The sequence below is a fragment of the Sparus aurata genome, chromosome 14 (assembly GCF_900880675.1).
Source record: "Sparus aurata chromosome 14, fSpaAur1.1, whole genome shotgun sequence".
Lineage (NCBI taxonomy): Eukaryota > Metazoa > Chordata > Actinopteri > Spariformes > Sparidae > Sparus > Sparus aurata.
In genome coordinates, this window is record NC_044200.1 from 8,803,927 (window position 1) to 8,826,568 (window position 22,642).

At 44.3% G+C, this 22,642-nt stretch overlaps 2 protein-coding genes and 1 long non-coding RNA gene across 6 annotated transcripts in view; 1 reads left to right on the forward strand and 2 right to left on the reverse strand.

Moving 5' to 3' along the window:
• Positions 1 to 11,529, reverse strand: part of LOC115595104 (chemokine-like protein TAFA-2) — a 67,410-nt gene extending 55,881 nt beyond the window's left edge. For all 3 annotated transcript variants that reach the window (XM_030439215.1, XM_030439216.1, XM_030439214.1), the window contains exon 1: positions 11,413 to 11,529. The gene's annotated coding sequence lies outside the window, so the exon portion shown is untranslated. The remainder of the gene's footprint in view (positions 1 to 11,412) is intronic.
• The window catches only part of LOC115595105 (uncharacterized), a 105,804-nt gene extending 94,260 nt beyond the window's left edge, over positions 1 to 11,544 (forward strand). The window contains exons 2-3 of the long non-coding RNA XR_003986641.1: positions 4,803 to 4,923; positions 11,208 to 11,544. This is a non-coding gene — a long non-coding RNA (uncharacterized LOC115595105). The remainder of the gene's footprint in view (positions 1 to 4,802; positions 4,924 to 11,207) is intronic.
• Positions 11,545 to 13,196: 1,652 nt separating this feature from the next.
• Positions 13,197 to 22,642, reverse strand: part of etv6 (ETS variant transcription factor 6) — a 32,981-nt gene continuing 23,535 nt past the window's right edge. For both annotated transcript variants that reach the window (XM_030440406.1, XM_030440405.1), the window contains exons 4-8: positions 19,402 to 19,536; positions 15,850 to 16,452; positions 15,541 to 15,683; positions 13,879 to 13,979; positions 13,197 to 13,732 (exon numbers count right to left, since the gene is read on the reverse strand). In XM_030440406.1, the coding sequence (XP_030296266.1) occupies positions 13,630 to 13,732; positions 13,879 to 13,979; positions 15,541 to 15,683; positions 15,850 to 16,452; positions 19,402 to 19,536 (1,085 nt within the window). In that variant the 3' untranslated portion in view covers positions 13,197 to 13,629. The remainder of the gene's footprint in view (positions 13,733 to 13,878; positions 13,980 to 15,540; positions 15,684 to 15,849; positions 16,453 to 19,401; positions 19,537 to 22,642) is intronic.

Sequence of the window (22,642 nt, forward strand, 5' to 3'; positions counted from 1 at the left end):
TGAACATAGTTTATACATTAATATAAAAGTATTGATTTGTGCAGCTCTATCCAGAAAAAAATATAAAAAATCAATCCACGCTCTACCCTCTAAAACCAATGAAATCATTTATGCCTCTGAGAGATATCTGCAAACCAAAAACTAACATGTTTGCTCCTGCCTCCTCTTTACCTCCCCCAGTTCTCTCTCTATCCCTCTCTCCCTTCCTCTCTGCTTCCATCTCTCGCCCTCTCTCCCCTCATATCTCCAGCTGTCGCCTGGTAGAATGTAAATGAGCCTCTCAGCACAGAGCCTATGATGGTGTCAGGCCTCTCCTTAGTCTCTGGTCTCATTAGAGGCCTAGTGTAGCTGACATTTACCCAGCCGCTCTGTTTACTAGCTCTTCACGCGGGCCACATGGGTCAAAACAATACACAGCGAAACTTCAACAATCTAACGGAAGGTCGGTGGACCCCGTGAAAGGATTGGATGTCGTCTAAAACACGCTCTTAAAACAAAATCCATACATATTCCTTTCTAAATGACCCATGTGGTCTAATTTGAAGTGAAGTTTGAAATTCTAAGCATTGCTGTTCGTGACGCCCCATGTCCTTGCTGTATTGTCTGTACTGTAAGCGTATGCTAGTCGTCGGTGTTCGTGCACACAACGTCAGTATGGTAAATTCCTGGCATCTGGACCAATTAAGGCTCTGGATCAACAGCGAATGCTCCACATTGTTCTCGGCAAATTCCTTTGTTTCTGCACGAATGCACGCAGAAGCCGAGAATGCCGAGAATCTTCGAGGTCGTTTCGCACATGAAACCGCGTGATTTCACACATTAGTTACTCCCAGTCTGCCCATTGATTATGTCAGCACGCTGCACACTGTCATCTTTAGGAGATAATTCTAATTTGCTTTGATTTTCGGCGAACGGCAGCCGTCTCCTGAGCCTCACAGTTTGCTGGAGGAACGGCTCTGCGAGTTTGAAATTAATAGGATGGCCACAGCTATTTCCTGACTCTTCCTCCTCCTCCTGGGATCCTGCAGCTCTGTTTTTCTGCGGTCCTCTCATCCTGTTACTAATGCCTGACTCTGTGTAACCCTTATCTCCATGCTCGCAACATGGCCTGATAGGGCTCTGTGTGTAAGCAATTAAAGCGGCTTATTTGCCAGATAAGTGAGGGAGAGCGGTCAGATTGAAAGCCGCAGGCTGCCAGTATCGGGTCTTTAGGTTACAGCCCCCGGGTTAAATAGCCCGGGGGTGCAGAGTGAGCCAAACGAGGCGCACAGCTCGGTGTGACTGTGTGTGGAAGGGCTGAAACTCTGCAAGAGGGTGACACACACACACAGGGCACTCTGTATGCTCTCCATATAACCAACACACACCGTCATCATCATAAAGACAGGTGGATACATATAAATGGCACCTTCCCGCGTTCAAAAAGCCTTTCATATGTGGGTGGATTTAAGTCGTTGTGCACAGATTTACAATATAATATATATAATATAATGTATTCATGTTATACATCCCGTCTAATGAACAAAACAAATTCTCTGTGAAGTACTTCTTGTATGCACATCAAAGCCTCTTCTACCAGGCAGACAGGTGACACATGATCACAACGCACTGTAGTCGGCGCCGAAGTGCTGAGAGGAAAAACACGCTTTAAAGGTGCACTGTGTAGGTTTGGGGAAGACACTTTAATCAGAAGAGAAGGCTCTTCACTGATTGATTATTGTTGATTGTGCCGAAACAAACACTCAAAAAGGACAACACAATTTCATACTGAGTTCATTACTTTGTTTATATGTGGCGGACCCTGCCACCTTTCTAGCTTCAGACAGTGTTCTGGGGACCTTATTTTCCTGTTTATTCACTTATGGAAAAGATAAATACATCTGAGTTTGTATTAATACCTCATTAATATTGTAAATTTTAAAATTCTTATAGTCTGAATTTCTTCTCCTGAACTACATCGAGCCCCTTTACTATCACAAAGAAAACTAGAATAGCACTCAGGCTAGCTGGTTAGCGTGCTAACTTCGGTAGATAACCAGCAACACACAGACTTCATCCAATCAACGCTTTCTCCACATTAATTCAGTTAATTTTGAATGTTTTCAACTAAAATTCTTACATATTACACCTTTTTAAGCAAACCACTAGGACAACAAAACATCACAATCTCTATTGTTGCGGAGTAATCATTTTTTGATCGATATCAGATTGTTCTCACTCACAGATACCTGCTACCTTTAAATGTGTGTTTTCATCATGATCCATGCATTATTCCCTGAGAAATGTATCTATTATCTCGCAAAGTTAAAGGAAAGTGAGAAAAAAACAAATCAAGAAGGGTCTATTCTGGGCCGAGAACCATCCTCCATCCAAGTTTCATGGAAATCTGTTGGGTAGTTTTTGTATAATCCAGCTCACAAACCAACTGACAAGTGGACACGGGTGAAAACACAACATTGTCGGCAAAGGTCAGAATCTATACCCAGAGCTGAACATAGTGCACTGCTCACCACATCGGAGGTCTCCAGGCTTGAATTTTGTAACTGCAAAGTTACCCTCCACCCTTTTTTATTTTGTGCCCCATATTTCTGACATTCCTCATGCCAATTTACAAAAAAGACTAAATCCACAAGGGTGAATAGTTCGTGCAGCTACATCAGAATGTAAAAAATCAGAACCCTTCCTCTACTATTTCTGCAGAGTAAACTTGAGTGTTCGTTGTGAGCAACAATGAGGGAGTAATTATGGACACAGCAAACTGTTTTCTTGTAGATAAGTGCCTTCTTCAATTCCTCCAACATTTATGTTCATAGTATGTTATATATGGTGGAGGAATTGAACAAGGCATGTCCCATCAACCCCGGTATGTGTTACCAACAGCTGATGTAGCTTACTCCGACTCTGAATAAGCCACTACAGAGCTCCACTGTTGTCCATCAAACTCTTTAGTGAGTCACTCTGTTTCACTGGATGACATGTTCCGTCATTAAAATGAACATAGACGCTGCAGTTTTTTTTCACCTCAGTGCCACAAACCCTCTGCTGCTAAAAATACTCACAAGAGCACCAAATTTGTCGTATCTGCCTCCGAAATGGTCGGCAACACATTCACTTTTTAGACCTGTGTGAGTTAGCGTGACTCACCTGCTGTGGACTTGTTGTTAAAACCTGCCAGTGTGCACCTATCTCAGGAAGCAGCCTCCTCCCTAACTCGCCCTCCTGCGGCTATGGGAAAAAACACCAACGAGCTCCATGCTAGCAACCTGCGTTGCTAAAACAGAGAAACCCGGCAGGGCACCCTTACATGGTCGCTAATGGTGGAAAAAGCTAAACAAGCTAGAAGTTCTTGCCTGTTCTTTTGTCGAGATTTATTTTTTAATGCCCGAGGGCCGCTTTTACGTATACAAGAATGACGGCTGGCGCGCTAGCTAACATAGGGTATTTAGTACGAGTTAGCGTAATTATCTTAACGGTAGCATCAAGAACCTGCTTGATGAGGTAAGCTGACTCTTTTCCAGTGTTTTGATAATTGTTATTTATTTCAGATTCCATTACACATTTCATGATTGTGTACGGTCTGGCAAAAGAGGAATAAAAAGTCACAGTTTTAGTGGACAGTTAATTCTTTATCATATTTGGTCGCCTACACCTTCTAACCGAGGACAGGAGCATCTAGCTGCAGCACACAGGTAGACATATTATCGGCCTTGACTGAGATTCAGCATTTTTCCAAATTTTGGTATAGCAGATTTTTCAGGTAAAGATTGCCAATGAAATAAAGTTATTAAGAAATGTGCAACTGTGGCTCTGACGCAGTATCCCGTCACACAATGTCCCATATCGGACTGGTAAGGCGTCACGGTTTATAGCCTATGAACGCTGATTGAGTGTTAATAATAATAACAGAGTCCTATTAAGAGACATTCAAGGAAAAGCAAGATATCACTGAGTGACGAAAGAGAATTTCAAGGCAACAGGCGTACCGAACGAAGCTTAGCTGGGTCACAGCAAACTATACTTTGACAGAGAACCCCTTCATATCAGATTTTTCTGATACAGACAGTCTAAACAGCTCCCTTCGTGTTTTTTCTCGAGCTCGGTCAATTATCTAGCGGACCAGCACAACGGCTGCTTCGGGATGTGGCTGCCGGGAGATTTGCTCACAGAGCATGACACAAAAACATGTATAGATTTGGGAAAGGAGAGGAAGCAAAAAACAAGAAACGGCAGCAGTAACAGAGTCTGCTTTCTGAAGACACGGCGGTGGAGTAACGGAGAAGACTTCGACCTTGGCTGTGACCCGAACAAACTGTAATGAGTTCTGAACTTCTGCCTCGGCTCAGTATTGTTGTGGTTTTTCAGAGTGCTGAGAGCTGGTAAACAGGATATTGAGTCCCAGATGGGTTTGGCTCACATCATGAAAGTACTGTAAGGCCCACAGCTCCGCACAAACCATCAAGCCATCGAAATGAAACGGAGGGGAAGGGGGCGGGTGGGTGGTGAGCGAAGGAGGGCGGAGGGGAGTACGGGGAAGAGGGAAAGAGATGTCCAAAAGTGTGCGTTGGTGTGTTTGTTTGGAGGCTGGAGCTATCCTGCGTGACGGGCACATGTTTTATAAGCCACTGGGCCACACACACAGCAGCACTAAGACGCCGCTGAAGAGATAAAACGGCCACGCGGGAAAAAAAAAAAAACAAAACCTGGACACAGACCAGCGGATCGCCGTTTCTTTCCCCCCGTTTTTCTAACCCTTCGTTCTTCCTCTCTCTTTTTCTCTCGCTCCGCATGAAACCGGATCACAGTCAGCCAGAGAAGGGGAGGGGGGGTACGGTGTGAGAAAAGGAACTACAAAGACCAGGGTTGTCCCAGCAGAGGAGGATTCTGGGGCGGCAGTAGATGACAAGCGACGGGAGCCAAACACACGTGCGTATCCAGCGAGTTTGTTTCACTTCAAGTGATTTCATTTCTTTCGTCATCATTTTTATGGATTTTTAATTTTTTTTTCAAAGGTTAACTGAGCACGCCGCAAGCAGCTACTTACCTGTTTGTTGACATCCGTGTCGTCCGGTAGCTAGACCAAACTACTCAATCCGTCGAGCGTGCACTTACTCCCTCACTGGCGGAGACGGAAACGTATTCCAGCATTTTCGTGTTTCTGTTCATAATGTACATGTCCATGTTACAGCCTGTCATGAGCCATGAGCCTTACAATAGCCTGTTAAGCCTGTTAAGTGCACACTCGATGGATATGCTAGTTTGGTCTAGCTACCAGAAGACGCGGATGTCAACAAACAGGTAAGTAGCTGCTTGCACAAACACACTATTTTAACTACTTTTTTATTCATTTTGAGTCATACACGCTACAGTGCTGTGTGCTAAGGTGTCTGCTGATGTTGCATAACTTCTGGTGTGAGATGTGGAGCATGTTAAGATGCTTAAAACACAGCGTGAAGTTCTGACCCCATGCAGTAAGCGTTCAATGCTACATCTCCGTTCACGGAGCTCTGTAATGGCTGGACCAAATTTGTTCGCGTCTTCGGTACTCGCAAGTCAAGGGTAGCTTGAGCAATGAAGTTGCATGTTTAAATCGACCGAAGTTCTCCTTTAACAATGCAGTCATTTTAAAACGTGGTCCTCAGCTCATCTGAAATAGAGTACAGGAACAGAGTTCCGTCTAAACCCGACCGAGTCCGAGAGATTAGTAGCGGAGCCCGACCCAACTCGACAGGCACTCTGTTTTTTTTAAACATCCAAACCTGATCTGAGCCTGATGTGGTTCACGTGAGCTGCTGCGCTGAGTTTGTATGACCCTTTGTCAGGCAGCTGTTGCCATGGTTACGAGCTGAACGTGAAACACGCACGGCTGTCAACGGACGTGACCGAACCCAACCCTGATATCATTTCTACGTTGTAACAAGTGTCTTTAACATCTCTCTTTTCATTTGTTGTTTGATGTTAAAGTTGATACGACCAAACTGTGAGCTAGTTTAAGGGTCTAGATGCCAACACCAAGAGGATGAGTCAAATAAAAATGACTTAAAGGGTTACTCCACCAATTCTTTTACACATTAAAGTGTGTTTATAGGTCTCGTGGAGTAACCCTGCATATATGAAAAAAAGTAGTATCAAATCCTTTTGTGACTCCAGAGGAAACTGTACGTAATCTGATTAATTGCATTGTGGGTTATGTAGGCGCCAGGTTTTGAAAAGCAGTCCACTGGTTGGACAGTTCCTAAACAAATGATCAAAACTGATACAGCAGAACCAGAGATAATGTCATTTTTATCCTACACCTTCTTCCTCTTTTAACGCTGACACCTACATTCCCCAAAATGCAACTTAGCCACTGAGTGACATCACCAGAGGCAATTGATGGCATTGCATGCTGCTTCGTCTGGAGCCACAATGTACTTTATACTACTTTTATCACATAGGCAGCAGCACTGCCCAAGACCTGTAAACACACCTTATGTATAAAATTGGTGGAGTTACTGTTTAATGCAAGAAACAGGCACCTCCAGTGATGTCACTCAGCGGCTGTGTTGCATCGTGGGTAATGTAAACACACAGTAATTTGTCCCCATTCAAGTTTGGTTGATCCTCTCTCTTCACTCCTGTCCCGTCACCTACACACAGTCTTTTACCAAAATAAAAGCAAAAATTTGCCTTGAAATACATAATTATAAATAAAGCTATAAAAGAGAGAATCATGTTACAGTTTCCTTGACTCACTTTGCTCAGTGTCAGTTTTACACCTTTCTTTAAAAAAAGAAAATAACAGCGTGAACTACTTTTCTCAATGAAATTCACTGTTGTTATTGTTTCTCAATGCCGGCTACTCAGCGCAGCTCTGGATCATTATATTCTGCTAATGGGCCCATTTTCTACTCTGTTAATTCATTCAATAGGAACATTTTTGAAATGAGCGAAGAATATTGCCACACTAGCGACTGTACATCCAGCCAGCCCTTTTCTGCAACAATTGTGAAGCGACAAAAATAAAAATAAAAAATCATTGCACCATGATTACTTTTTTTTATTACTGGAAACCTGAACTCTCCCAGCAGGTGAGGGGATTCGGAGTTTCCTGCAGTGTGGTAAGGCGGCGTTAAAGTATAAAAGATAGAAATCAATGGCGGCGCTAACAGTCACATTCATCACACATTCGACTCGACTCACAAGTCCACAGCGGCCGGTATGAAATATGGTGAAAGGACCAGTCAGAGTGAAGGCCCGCCAGTGACTGTCTGCAGGCCTGTGAGTCCAAATGTAACCAGAAGACAGAGTTCAGAGGGAAAGACGTGCGGGAACCTTTTGCTATTGTTTCATCATTTCTGTAGAGCTCCTGTTTATTTCGGCAGCACATGAATTTGTTTTATTGAAATGAATCACAGCGAGCGCCGAGCGGGAGCCGAGCGCGCCGCAGATCAAATAGAATCCGAGAGAGAGTGGGGAGGGAAAAAAAAAGAGCCCTCGCTTCCCACTTACATCAAACACCTGCACGGTGGGTGCCAATCAGCCGCCGATACTTTACACAAATTTCAATGGTTCGAGGAGAGGAGAGCGCAAACTCGCCTATCAAGGCGGTGCAGCCGAGCACCCGACCTCTTCTCAAGTCTTTCATTTCGAGCGGCGAGGAATAAATCCCCGGGCAGTTGCACTGAGGCTCGCAGGTTTCATCTCACACATTCAAAAGCTTTTCATACATCACTGCGAAAAAAGTGTCCGGGCATCATCGGGACTATTTTTCTTAGAACGAAGACAAAAACCTGCCAGCGGTGATATCATAATTCCTCTCTGACGCCGAGACAAGTAGTATTGTGCGTTGTGAAGATAATGAGTGAGGTGAATTCAGATAGAGAGCAGGTGAAGCTGTCTGAACCGACCGCTCTTCTTCCCTCATTTAAAGGTGCAGTTTGTAGCAGGGCAGCATATCCTGAGCTACTGCTAACTAATGAGCGGCTGTGGCTCAGGGGGAAGAGGCGACGTCTTGTTATCGGAAGGCCGCTGGTTCGAAATTCCCTGGTCTGCACGTCAAAGTGTCCTTGGGCAAGATGCTGAATTGTGCTGTGCCGATAAACTTGCCTCTCCTCACATGCAAAATCTGCCGTGTTTATGAACAATTCTTTGTTGGTTTTTTTTTTACCAAAGTTTCATTACTAAGACCGGGTCACCCACAAAGACAGACTGACTCAAAGACTCCCCACTGCTGCCGTGTTGCATGTCACAGCTGTTCGGCGCTAAGTCAGCCTGGTTTTGGCGGGGAGCAGCGGACCGCGAAGCCTCGGTGTCATCACTTTGGATCAATGGCGAGGCAGCGCGAGGACGAGGTCACGTGACCCGCGGGGGAAAAAAAAGGTGACATTGGCTGATCCGCGGCTGCTGGCCAGACAGTCGGCGCCGGGTCGCCCAGCTGGAATGGGGGGACCGGTGTGACCTGAGCCAGGCGGCCCCGAGCTTTGAATTAAAGCTGACCATTCACGGTGGAGGAGCTGCTGCTTCCAGCTAATTGGGGACTGCCGGGGCTGCCAGTTCTGCTCTGAGGGAAGGAGCCTGGCTGCTCAAAAGTTGACAGACGACGTCATTATGTGATTTGCTGCATCCCCTCTGTTCTGTGCTGAGAGGCAGCGGTGCTGGAGGGAAGCGTCCACATTCTCTATTCAAAAAAGTCATGATTCATTCATGGAAAACTGTTCCATTAGGTACAGATCCTGTATTTAAAGTCCCACTTAAACTAGCAATAGACAACTTTTTTGCTTCTACTTACCATTCTGGAGTAAATACTGATTGCACAGAGTAATGGCTGTAGAAACATGACACTACCCCGGGTAAAGATTGGTTCCCCACAAACCTCGCCGTCACCGTGGTATCCGGCCTGCCCCACCGCACCAGACTTTTCCCGCCAAAATAAAAGGTCACATTACAGCGAGTCTGCCACTGCACAACCAAAACAGGAAGAGGCATTGATCTACCCGGTCACTGTCCACAGGTAACAGGCGGAACAACTGCAAAAAGAAAAAGAACCCCGGCTGATGGAGGAGGCGAAGAAGCTGAAGAGGGATAGTGATAAATACTGAGGTAAAACAAGAGCGAACTGACAGCCACCCGCTTGATGGAGATGCAGGTGTTGTGTCAAAGTCTGTTACCCCGCTCACTCGTGTTTTCCCCTCACCAGCAGGACCGGAGATGGTTGAAAACCTGACATTCTTACTACAGGATCAGCAAGTAACAAAACCTGCCTATTTATTTAAACAACCAAGTGTTTTATTCTGCTCTTCACTGCGCTGGGATCAGGGTTTCAAGGTCAAGTTGGGATTCTTATGGTTGTTTTTTGTTTTGGACAGTAGCCAAGGTGCTAGCCATAGCCATGTTGCTAATGCTGTATTTGTGACATCAGCGCCAACACTGCTACCACCGGGAAATACCAGAAGGGGGCAAAGTTGTGCATTTTTCGCATTAAGTAAAAATATCAGGGCTCTAGGGTGCTTTTATTTTGGTTGCTCATGCACCCAAAATTCTGTCGAATGCAATATTTTCATGGTCGCAGCGGTGATCCCACGATTTAGCTTTTTTCATTGGGTACATCTAAATGATGTGCCGGTGCACCCAAACGAAATTAAGTTGGAAAAATGCATCTGGAGCCCTGAGTATGTAGTATTAGCAACACAATTTACACAATGTAGGAACAGTAAAACTTTGTCGTACAAAACCGCCTCTTTGGCTGATATTGTAGTCGCCTGTATATGGAACTAGTTGAAACTACTTTACAATCTGAAGGGCCACAAGAGAAATCTGACGGGTGGTGAGCAGATTAATGGGGTAACTAAAACACACATTTATAAATGTATAATTGTAATGTGTTTTTAATAACTTGTGACTGAACCTTTCCTTTTTGGAAATGTTAGTAGTCTATTTATTTTACCCTCTTTGGGCCTTGAGCAGTTAGTTAAATTTGACCATGTGAGTGCAGTATGTCCCTATGTAATGTTGCAGCAGCAGTACGAGACAGTAACATTATTGTTCTCAGCTGTTTGTTGTTACTACTCATTTCTTGAAAATGCGAGTCAAATAGCTCCCAGGGAGCAGAGTTGGTAGAATTCAATAGAAGCAGCGGTTGTTGGGGGGTTTTTTAGCTTCACAAACACGTGTCTGAAGCAGAACTGTTCAAATGTTTCTGCCTTCCAGCTATGTGGTGTTAAAGCAGAGGCCGGGCGAAGGGCGAGAGAGGATGGAGCGGATCCACTCAGCTACCAGAGCGGCGAACAATGTGTTGTCTCTCTGCTTCCACCATCACAGCGGCTCCGGCTGCACCTTTTGCTCCGGCCTGCTGTTATTTCCGTCTACCATCCGCCGCTGTCGTCTCTCTCTGTTGTGCACCACTTCCTTGTGTTCCCGTTGTCATTTTTTGTATCAAATTAAAAGCATTAGTTCCCGTGGCAGGCTGCAGGTGGAGGAGGGAGTGTCCGCGTCAGCCCCCGCCTGTTACTTCCTGCCTCTGTGACACTGTATTTCATCATCAGAGGGGGCCCCGCATGATTCGCTCCAGGTGAGCTGATGTTAGTCACAGCGGCTGGAGGGCAAATCCATACATCGCCATTAATTTCAGTGGACTTCCTGACAGGCAGTTTGGGTGCTCACACCGACAAGGATGAGCACCAAATCCTGGGATGCAGTATTACATGCAGTGTCAGCTCTGAGAGTGAGAGTCCCTCTTTATAAGGGCCTGTCTGTCAACACATGCAGGACTCCATAGGGGGGTGAGCACGGATTGGGTGAAACAAAGTCAACCTGGAGAACTGCACTCATACATGTTCATGGACTTTCTGATATTTTTTTTTTCTTTAACTGGTTTTCTTTTTATAGGTCTAGTCTTTTGAATGCGTGCATACTTAGAGTGACACATAAAGTGCCTGAACTCTAAGACTGAATTCAACTAAAAAGGTCCGTTTCAAAGGGAAATTTTGCCATTTTGCAGATCCAGCAAAAAAGAAATACAAAAAAAAAATACCCAGGGCAATAAAATTAAAACGACATCAATTGTCTAAAAATGAGTGTGAGGCACCATCTGCCTTGAAAGCGTGTGCAGGAATGCAGTCAGGCAGTTGCAGCGCAGACTGACTGATGGATGTTAATGGAGGAAAGTGAAATTATTATTATTATTATTATAATTATTATTATTCATTTATTTTATTTTTTTTCTGTTGCAGATACATTTAGATTGTCCAGCTGTGCCTTCTTCCAAAAGATTAGGCTAAATAAAACAGTGTCGGTGCTGACCGGACACTGCCGCGGGGCCGGCGGCTCTCTGCGCCCGCCTGTGCGCTCTCACCGCCGGGGACCAAACTCTCAGCGGCCCCCCGAGAAACAGAGAGAGCGAGAGAGAGAGAGAGAGAGCGGCTGATCGGCTCTTACCTGTAATTGTCCCACTCCCTTCCCGCACCTTTGACGCCCTCTCAAACCATCGGCGGGGCTGCTGCTACAATCCAGAGGTGAGTCTGTGGTGTGGAGACATTTGAGTCCTGGGCCGGCGGAGAGAGAGAGAGAGAAAGAAAAAAAAAAAACCGGGAGCGGTGGCTTCTCCTTTGATTTTTGTTGTTCTTTTTCAGATGAAATCAAACTGCTTGATCAGAATCAGACGCGGGTTTTTTTTTTTTCTTCTTCTAACGCTCGGGCACCTCATCCGCCGCACAGCCGAGAGCCTCCCGCATCCGAACCGAACCTCTCCTGTCTTTTTGTTTTATTATTCCGGTAGAGTCCAGAGGAAAGCAGGAGCCCGGGGACGGATAATGAGCTTTTAATTGCGTCCTCGCCTTGTGCGCCCTCACCCAGAGGATCAGACCTCACACTCGGAACTGAGCAGATGAATGTCTCACTGTTAGGGATCGATCCGGATCAATCACCCGAGCCTGCGGTCCTCACCCCGCCGCGTCTCTCCCCACTCTGACAGCTCCGCTCTGCGCGCACTAACTTTTATGGAGACTCCGGAGCGCACCGCGCACCGCCGCTACTCTCCTGCCGGTAACGCGTTACTGTACTCCGATTACTGCGGAGGATTTGTATCATATTTGGATGTGACGCGCTCATTTGAATGTCACACTGACTGATCCGGAAGGACGTGTGTCTTTCTTTCATCACCTCCAAATGAACCTCATCGCGGTAATCCGTCATAATGTAGTCAGAGATGGAAAAGTGCTAAATTACGTTGACGTGTTCTCAAACCAACCGCACGATCGTTATGCTACAGAGTCAGTTTGGGAGAGAATAATGATTCACACAAAAAGAAAAGGAGATTAATGATAATGATTCTGCATGAGTATTTACAACACAATCTGTAATGCAGGAAGTGTAAAACAATGCGTCAGAGAGATGAGTGAGGTACAACGATTAAATGGTTATTAATAGGAGATAACTATGCATTTGGTTAATTGAGCGCAACCGTGATCATTTCCCCACCGTGACATCATCAGTCCCACCAAAACTGACAACATTTCACAAAAGACCAAATCAAGTCTTCAGTCTCCCACCAACACTGATCATCAGCTGCTTCCACAGCCATTCTCATCACTGGTGCTCTGAATGTGACGGTGAGGAGTGTGTGATGAACTGCTGAACTGTGGACAGCCTCCACCTCTGCTCCTGCCTCATCAAAACTGGTCCAATGCTGCCCTCATGTGGACATTTTGGTGTACTTCACCACGCCTCACTGACATTCTTAAAGGGTAATACAACAAACGTAATCATTGGCGTGCCTTTAGGAGTGCTCCTGCATAGGTGAAAAAGTAGTAAGAAGTCTGGGGCTCCAGATGAAGCTGTATGCAATCTGATGAACTGCATTATGGGTAATGTATGCACCAGGTTTTGAAAAGCAGTCCACTGGTTGGACAGTTTAAAAGCAAATGATCAAAACTGATACAGCAGAACCAGAGATAATGTCGTTTATATCCTATGCGTTATTCCTTTTTTAACCCTGATGCCTACATTACCCAAAATGCCCCTTTTTCAGCCACTGAGTGACATCACTGTAGACGACTGATCACACTGCATGCAGCTTCCTCTGGAGCCGCGACATACTTCATACCACATATCCAGCAGCCCTACTCAAGACTTGTAAACACACTTTAATGTGTAAAATTGGTCACCCTTTAAATAAAAAAAAACAGGAAACACTGGAGAAAGTATAGGCGACACTCAGAAAATACAGTTTGATCAAAAATGTTTATTCCATGGTGAAAACATTCCTGTCACACACGCACACACCCAATTTTCTTTTTACAAACAGCAAAATTCCTTAGTATAATGCATGTGAAGAGACAAAAAAAATAAAAATCAGAAAAGTGACATAAGCACAAAGTGATTGGCTTTTTGCAGTTCATTCAGGAATAAAAAGGGAACACTTAAGAGAGTCCTTTCAGCTCGGCCCGTCAGGAAAATCCAAACAGCCGACGCCGTTTGTGTCATCCTACAGGCGATCTTAAGAGAGATCGGGTGTCATGTCCGTCTGTGGAGGACTGATACGAGCGAAAATGTCCATGTGCTCCAGACTCAAACGATTGTTCAGGCTGCTTCTGAAAGGCATCAGCGGCTGTAGTAGTAGTAAGTAGTCCATGGACTCGTTTTCCCAGAGTTCCCTCAGCATTCCTCTTTGATGTAGATTTGTTCGTCTGTGTCGGACTCCATGTGCTCCAGCCGGTCCGTCTGTCCGTTCATGATCTCATCGGGAGTTTTCATGAACCTGGTCAACGGGAGAAGGACACAATATTAGTCATTTAATCAGACTTCAGTTTTCAGTGTTTGTTCTATGTAATCTCTGTTACTGAGGTAGAAAAAATATACATTGTCATGATGAACTTTCAAAGAGTGGTCTTTCAGTTGTCGTACCTAAATAGAAGCCTTTGTCCAGGCTCTTTCCTGATAATGTTCAGTTTGTAGTAGTGTCTCAGTGCTCGCGACATCTTCTCGTACGTCATATTGGTCCTGTTCTGTAAGAGGGAAAAGAACAAAAGCGGTTTTAAAGAGGAGCTATATGTAAGAATTGTCCAACTGTCAAATTCATAATCAAAACAAACAGGGAGCAGCATAACCACTAACTGCTGTTAACTGTAGTTGCCCTTTGCAAGTTAGCTCAGTTAGCTGTGCAGGTAGCGGTAGGGACTAAGAGCTCGGGGACCAGGGAAGTGTTAGTGTTTACACCGCTGGCACAGGTGTTTTACACCTGGACAGGCCGCAGCTAGCTGGTTAGCATGCTAACTTAAGTAGATATCTCTGCAACACAATACATAGACATCTTAATGTCAACATTGCTAGAACATTCACATTCTGTTAATCCACTTTTTCAATTTTTCAATGTTTTCTACTAGAATTCTTCCATATGCACTGGTTCATGGTTTGGTCACATGGGGGAAAAAGAACCCAAAACAGAACATCTGACATAAAATAATTTGCCTCTTGAAAACTTGTTAGGGCAAACAGCGGCATTTTTCGACAGTGTTTGTGGTCCGTAAAAAACAAAACTATAACGAAAAGATGCTAAAAACCTCTGTGGAGGTGAAGAGAAGGTGAAGACATTGGGTGGTAACATCCAGTGAGCTCATCAACTACTTTCAACCTTTGCTGTCCAAAAATCACATAATATTTTTACACTATTCTATACTACGTTTCTCACCATATAAAGGGCACAGTTTATTAATAAGGGCTGTGGATCGAGCATTTGGAATCTTTCAAAGTTTATGAAGTTTCTCTGTCTTCCAGGTCAGGGTATATATCTAGGTGCTGTATTGTAGGCATCTGGACTTGTTTCAGTTTCTTGTTTCAAGAAGTCCAGATGCCTACAATACAGCACCTACAATCTTGCTTTATTACCAAAAAAGACATTTAAATGTCACTTTCTACGATATGGGACCGTGAGAGACTTGTAGAAGAGACTTAGCACAAACGGTGATCTGAAAGGTGGAAACATTAAACCCGCAGTAACTGATGTTCTGGCCACTAGGGGGCAGCAGCCAAAAGCTGCAAAAAACAGTGACGCACAGTATCATCACCTCATAAAGATGGTATAGCTTGCGTGTAAGCAAACAGCGGCTTATTTACACATTCAGCAGAGACGGAGGATCGTTAATTCTCATTCAGAGTTTCTGGTCATCCAATGAATGCAAGTCTTAACACTAGACTTTTTTAAGGGAAATATCAGGCTCTACTTTCTAGATTCCACACTCGATATACCAGCTGGACACTGTCAGTGCCACTGGAGAGCTAAAGGTGAGCTGGTGAACTAGGTGTTCTCTGTGAATTCCTCACTCTGAGCAACATATTCTACAATCCCATCATCTTTGGAGTCATTGTAGATGTAAATAGTAACGATTAGTGCAGCTATACACCGTGACAGGGATGACAGTGATGGGTGGGATGTTCCTGCCCACTGAACCACCTGCAGCCTCATCAGAGACAGTAAACGGAACACCTGGAGCCCTCTGCTGTGTGTGTGTGTGTGTGTGTGTGTGTGTGTGTGTGTGTGTGTGTGTGTGTGTGTGTGTGTGTGTTTACCTTGTGATTGCCCCAGAGCCTGGCCAGGCCGTTGGGGTCCATGATGCGGAAGACTTTGCTCTCTGCATCCTCCCAGCGGATGTAGTTCTCGTACCTGCTGTCTGACAGGAGCTGGTAGACGTAGTCCCACAGCAGCCTGCAGTCTGCAGCGACACAGCAGGGAAACACGGGGAGTTTATGAGATTCCATTTAGATGGGGGGGGGGGGTTCTTTTTTACAGTTTGTTTGATGTGCTCAAATGGTGACTAACAAATAAAGAAATCACCTCATGAAGCACTAACATTAACCCTCATGAGGGCTGAATCGTACCTGCTATCCGTCCGATGGGTATTTGCTGCTCCTCTGGAGGAGACACGGGCATGATGACGTGGTTCCTGTAGAGCGCCTCCTCCTGCTGCTGCAGTAGATGCTGCTGTTGCTGCTGCTGGGTCATTGGTATCTGATGGTGGTGGCTGTGGACTTTCCCCTCACGCCCGTTCTCCAGCGCCACTTGAGACTGGCTTCCCCCGCGGCTGTGCCTGAAGTCCATAGCAGCCCCACCGCTCCTGTTAGGGCTGAGGAGCAGGGGGTTCATGATGGCGCTCGGCATGAGCTGGATGACACGTGGAGGGCCCGTCTCCGGGCCCCCAGGGCTGCCCGGGCATGGGGCTTCTCGTGGCGTCGTGCAGCGGCCATTAGGCGCGGCCGGAGACACCGATAGCGGGTACATTTCCTCTGGCAGGTGGTGGTTGCTGTCAGGCAGCTGGGAGAAGGTCTGGAGGGGGTCGTCATTGTTTGGGCGGGGGTGGTTTGGCTCCGGAGGGGATCGCCTGGTGGTTGGATGGTGGGGGGAGCGGGAGCGGTGCCGCAGCTCGATGGTTGGTGGATTCTGGGGGAGAGGCTCTGTGCCACGTGGTGCCCGCCGTACCGTTTCTGAGGGTACAAAAGACACAATGTGTGGTAAATGAGTTTTCTATTAAAATGCAGCTGAAACAATTAGTCACTTAGTTATTTTCATGATATTTCAAGCAGAAATATGAACAGTTGATGGTCCCAGAAGCTCAAACATAACAATTTGTTGCTTTACTTCGACTTGTGTTACATTAAACTGAATATTTTATGGTTTAGACAGTTTCTAAAACAAAGAAGCAATCTGAAGAAGTCACCCCGGGCTCCAGTTCTCTGCAAGTCATTTACAAAATAATCAGCAGAACAGTTGCAGCCTCTAAATCAAAAATCAGGTTTTGCTTGATTATCTACAACAGTGAACAAATCATCACTGTGCGGATTTGTGTGCTGCACAAATCCCTCATTTGCCTGAGGCTAGCTTTCCTGTGGTTGAGAGGTGTTTACCATTATCCGTGTTTGCCGTACAGGTGTGCCACCAGTGAACAGATATCAGCTATCAAAAGCCTGGTGATCAAAGAGCAACAGTCCAAGACTGCAACCAGGCCCGGCCTCAAATGCCATAGAACTCAATCAACACCTGATCGTGACGACTCAATATTATGTATTACCAGCGTCAGGACTGAGGTACCGGCTTGTATTTAAAGATGTTCTGATTATTTTGTTCATTTAGTGTTGCTCTAGCTGTACCAAGCCTCTCTCTACTTGTAACTGTGCAAAAAGTGGGGAAAAAAGTCATGAAATACAATAATATTACGATAAAAGGCTTAAAGAACAGGGTGTGAAATAAATTAATTGTGGTGTATGGTAGTTTTTCATATTTCTCACTCTCATTTAGCTCTTTTCAAACTGTAATTTCCCCCCACTGGCAGTCAGGGTGCTCACTGCTGTGAGAGCCCGGCTTCTCGGTGGACTTGCTCTACACAGAAAAGACCACTAGGCGTCACTAACGTCCCACAGTTGGGCTGAGAACGCTCATTACATTGTTATTGTTGGGTTTTAGTAAATGTAATATCTGTGTGGTTTGTGTTGACCCTTATAACAACAGGCAATGGAAAAAAAAAAAAAAGAAATAAAAATTCCCCAACAAGGAAGACAGCTGTGTTAAATACCAGCAAACCGATTACAGCGACCGGAGCGCTTTGTGCTGTACTGAAGCTTGTTCAAATAAAGCAGCGTTTCCTTGTTGAGCAGGTTTTTACTGTCAGCACGTCAAGTTATGATGATTGTTGATGTGCCAACAGCCCCGGGTATTTTTTTACCACTCGGTATCATTACTTCCTTGGTAACAACAAAAGCCGAGTTGGGACATTTGTTCTTCTGAAGAAAGAGACCTTTGATGCCATGCTCTCTATACACTCCAATAAACCAGCTTTAGCTCCATAGATATAAAAATATGCATAAACATTTTGAGCTGGATGCATACATGGGTCCAAACGTTACCTGGCCATTTATTTCTGTCAAATAATACACAATATTCCCCATGTAGCTCAAAATGACTATGGAGTTGCTGTACTTCCTCTTTAATTATTTCCGTCAAGTTGTTTATATTTACTGTGAACCACGTTTCAACTGTCATTAGCATCGACACCAAGTTACAATTATCACTTCCCACCTCAGTAAGAGTGTCATCACGTCGGCTGACACCTAAAACTATCTAGGTTAATGGAGGTGAACTATCTAGTTCAATTAGCCTGCTGCTAATTACTGGTACAAATTAGTCTACTAGCCAAGTGCTAGCTAATAGTAGTTTACTGTCAATGTTACAGTTGCTGAACACCTGGATGAGTAGGGAATTAGTAGTGAGAGATAAGAAAATATAAAATAAAATGCATTAGCATAACCACTCAGCTACATTATTATCAACAGCTTATTTATACTTGGTGCATGTATAATCTGTATTTTGACAAGGGCTGAAATGAATAATTATCATCTGTGATTGTGGAATGGTGGAAAGCCTTCAAAAGTCCGATATAGGTCAGAGTAAGATATTTCGATTACTGTCAGTGGAGAGAAACCAGCAAATATTCACATTTAAGATGTTGAATTTGACTTTTTTCTTTAGAAATTCCTCAAACCGTTTGATTATCAGAATATATGGTGATTCATTCAATAGTTGATTAATAAGTTGATGTTTGCAGCCCTCATTTTGACACCAGAATAACAATGTCTTGTCGAAGTAGCTAATAGATAAAAGAAAGGTGCTGTATGAGAGCATTTTAGTTGAAGCTATTTAAAAATGAACTAAAAATAAAAAATAAGGAACAGAATGTGCATAACAGTGCTGATGTAATGACGTCTATGTGTCTGCTAAAGTCAGCCCCGACCCGTCGCATTCCAGAGCTCCTGAGCTAGCAGTGCAAACACCAACACTTCCCAGGGCTCAGAGTTCCCAGTCCAGACCGCTAGCTGCGCAGCTAACTGAGCTAACTAGCTAACAGCAGCTACAGTAAGCAGCAGTAATGGGTCATTCTCCTAACAGCCCCCCTTTTGTTTTGAGTATGAATTTGAAATTTGATTCCTACATGCACCTTGAAGCTAATTTAAAGATCACCTGATGATTCATAAAAATATATATATTGACTGTAGATGACAGTTCAACACATTCTCCTTAATTTCTCCTTGTTCTTTGTTGACATGGCTGCTGGATACAGCTGAGAAAGACTTAAAAGATGCTGGTGGAGGAATCAATAATGGGGTTTTCAAGTTATTCTTGCTAGGAATTGAAATTAAATAATGCAACTGTTAAGCGTGTATCTTTTATCAACTAAATACAATCATTTATGACCCATTCATGGTAGAAGGTAGGTTTCAACAACCTGTGCATGTGAATGGTCCAGTAAATGTCAACTTTCAGTGCTGTCCAGTAAGATTCCAGCAGAGGCCACCGGATCAAGCCTGTTGTAACTGTCCAGACCCGGAGCAGGGACCGTATGAAATGTGTGCATCAAAGAAGAAATCGCTTACTGTACTGACCTTCGAGCTTCATGTGCTGCACAGCGCTCTCGGGCAGCGAGTGGAAGGAGTTCCCAGGGAAGTAGGCGGACGGGTAAAACACGTGGGGCTTCCTCTGCTTCAGGATGTGCTGCAGCAGCTCGTACAGGACGTCACCTGCGGAGACGCAAAGGTCAGAGGTCACCATAATGGCAATGCTGCGCCTCCCCGCCGCGTTTTTCACCTGCATAAAATTGGGAATTTATCATTGGCGTCATTCAAAGAATCTGGTTCCCATTCTTCTTCCTCTAATGCTTTCCAGGCAGCTGGGGGCTTGTGCAATAATGGAAGAGATGCTGAGGAGGCAGACTTCACGAGTAGTGATGAGTGATGTTTTGATGAGAGGGCGTCATGGGAAAAAAAACTTGTTTGTTACTAGAAAATTATTTCCTGACCCTGATGACCTGCTGAGTAGAGAAGGGGCCAAAAAGGGAAATGTACTGCACCCAGTGGGTTGACATACCTACATCAGGCGTCGCAGGCTACTTAGCACCGTGAACTCCATGTTGACGCAAGTAAATGGGCCGTAGCTCTATACGACCCTGGTATTCTTCTTTAAGTGGTTATACAGTAGCGGTGACGACGGGCTCAAAGACTGAGCAGGAAGTTCACTAAATCATTAACGCGTGTTTGCTTTGCCACGACTCCTCTCACACAATCGCGGTGCAGCAAGACCGTTCGCAAATAACCTCAGGTGCAGTGGATGTGATTTTCTTTCAAAGAAAGCCTGCCGTCACACATTACCTTCAAGATTACCATAACAAGGAAATGATTCTCATAAAGGAAGTGATGGTGAAAACACACACACACACACACACACACACACACACACACACACACACACACACACACCCCTTTCAGTTCTCACTTTCTGCTCCTGTGGCACCAAGTTGCCGTTTGGGGGAAAATCCCTGCTTCCTGATACATTAAAGTCTGTTTCATTCTGGATTTAACTTTAAATGTCTTAAACGTTGAACTCTGTCCGAACGCTGCACACAAAAGAATTTGTTTATCGCCGTGAATCACAGTTAGCAGGAAATGAAAGAAAATATCCAGTCATCTTGCAGTTAGTCAGAGCTCATGCATGAAACACCTTCTTTGGCTTCAAGTGTTTCCCATTAAACATATTCTGGTTGAAACATGTAGCTGTGCACACTAATTGATATAAGGAGTAGAAACATGTAGCCGTGACGTATTTTTGCGAACTCTGTATCGGATTATTGGAAGTCAGGTTGAGGCATTCCAGGGAAAAATTTGAGCTTTCTCAAAAAGGAAAATATGGTACACGGCAGAGACTGATGGGAACTGCACCCTAACAATCCCCCAAAGGAGGAAATGGGACAATGTCAGACGCCAAAGAAATGTGCCCTGTTCCCTAAAATGACGTTTTCACTGATGTTTCCGACGACAACAGGGCTGAAACTGCCAGCAATACTGAAATGTAATCAATCACTGACAGTTTTATCTCTTCACGCCCTCTGCTTTTTGTTTTTTGGGCAGAAAATGTGATCAAACATGTGAAGTCCGCTGACGCATGAGACAGTTTCACAACAAAACGATCGCAGTGTCATGTAGCGATGGCGGAAAACCAGCTAATAAAACCTGCGAGGATCAAGCACATTTTCCAAAATGTTTTTTTTCCCCCCCCAGACATCAATTGCTTGACAGGATATGAAAGATTTTGCAGGGCTGAAATTGAAACATGCTTATAGGAGAATGACAACAGCTGTCAGCTGGGGCCACATCACTCTGCAACTACAGATTATTCCTCACAACATGTCATAACACACAAAAGCTGCGTCTGACTATAGGAAACACAGACTGAACTGAACAGACAGAACCTTTACTTTCTTGATGTCCAATACAGAGGATTAAAAACTAATTTTTCAATATTGAAATCAAATAAATGCTGATAAATACATTAAGATTTTAAATTATTACTTAACTTATAAGCATTTTCATTATTAATTAGAATAATAAAATAATAAAAGATGAAAGCTGAATTAAATACACACATTTAAAAAAAATATTTCATGAATAAATAGACAGATTTTGGGAAAGATCTTGCTGGTTGCTAAAATCAGTACCAGCATACAGTTTTATTTTTACACACCACTAACAAGGCAAAAGTAATCGATCCTGTCACCATTTGTGAAAATTAGTGCAATTATACAATGAAGCTCCTTTTCGAAAAGGAAAAACAGATGCTATATAGATAGAAGGAGGGCTGTCATGATATTAGATTTTCGCGACACGATTATTCATGGTAACGATATTGTTCCATACATATTACCACACATTTCTGATCCTCAAATGAGCACTTCTGTTACAGGATGTGGAGGGTTTATCCCATGTCTTATCTTTATATTTCATAATGCTGATCACTCATTTCATCCCACTCTTTATGACCATCATCCTGATCCACACCACACAGTGCTGACGTCGTCCCTGACTAACTGCGTGTAGCGTAATGATTCCCATGACCCACAAACCGACTCCTGATTCAATCACTGGAAAACACTTTTTTTTAAAAAAAAAAACTCTGCAAAGGAAGAACTTTTTCTGCTTTATTTTCATGCGCCTGGCCGCTGGCGTTGCCAGGGCAACAGCTGAGGTTGGTTCGTACTTCCTGATCAACCGTCTCCTACTTCCTCCCCCGGCAGCCGCTCTGTAACAGCTGCCTCCCTCCCCTGTCGCCCGACACTGCTGTCTCCCCTCCCCTGCTCCAGCTGACTTTATCGATTTGTAAAGGGTGTAGTTTTGCTGTAAACACATTGATTTTAAAGCTGCACTGGCACAGGTTTTCGTGTACAAATAAACTATAGTATGAGTCAAAACCACAGAGCACAGGAGCCAACGTTATGGTCACAGTATTTGCTGGGAGACTAAATGTGGTCATGGATGCTGATGTATTAAGCATTCATTTTTTGACAGCAGGTGTCACTTTTTTTCCCTGAGAAAAGCCACTTTTATATACAATTGCGCCAATTTTCCGTATTTTTTCTGGATGTCGTCAGTGTGTTTCCATGATCTAAAACCGTTCTTCCCTCCTACATGGTAGATCTTGTTTTCCAGTCTGGGTCTGGCTCCAGTTGGACTTAACATGTCTAATGCAATCAATGAAAGTGACTCATTTGTTTAACTTTTCACTGATGTCTCCAGTTTTTTCCCCAAGCCTGGAAGACACCTTTAATATAGTCAAGAAATGAATGAAGAGGTGGGA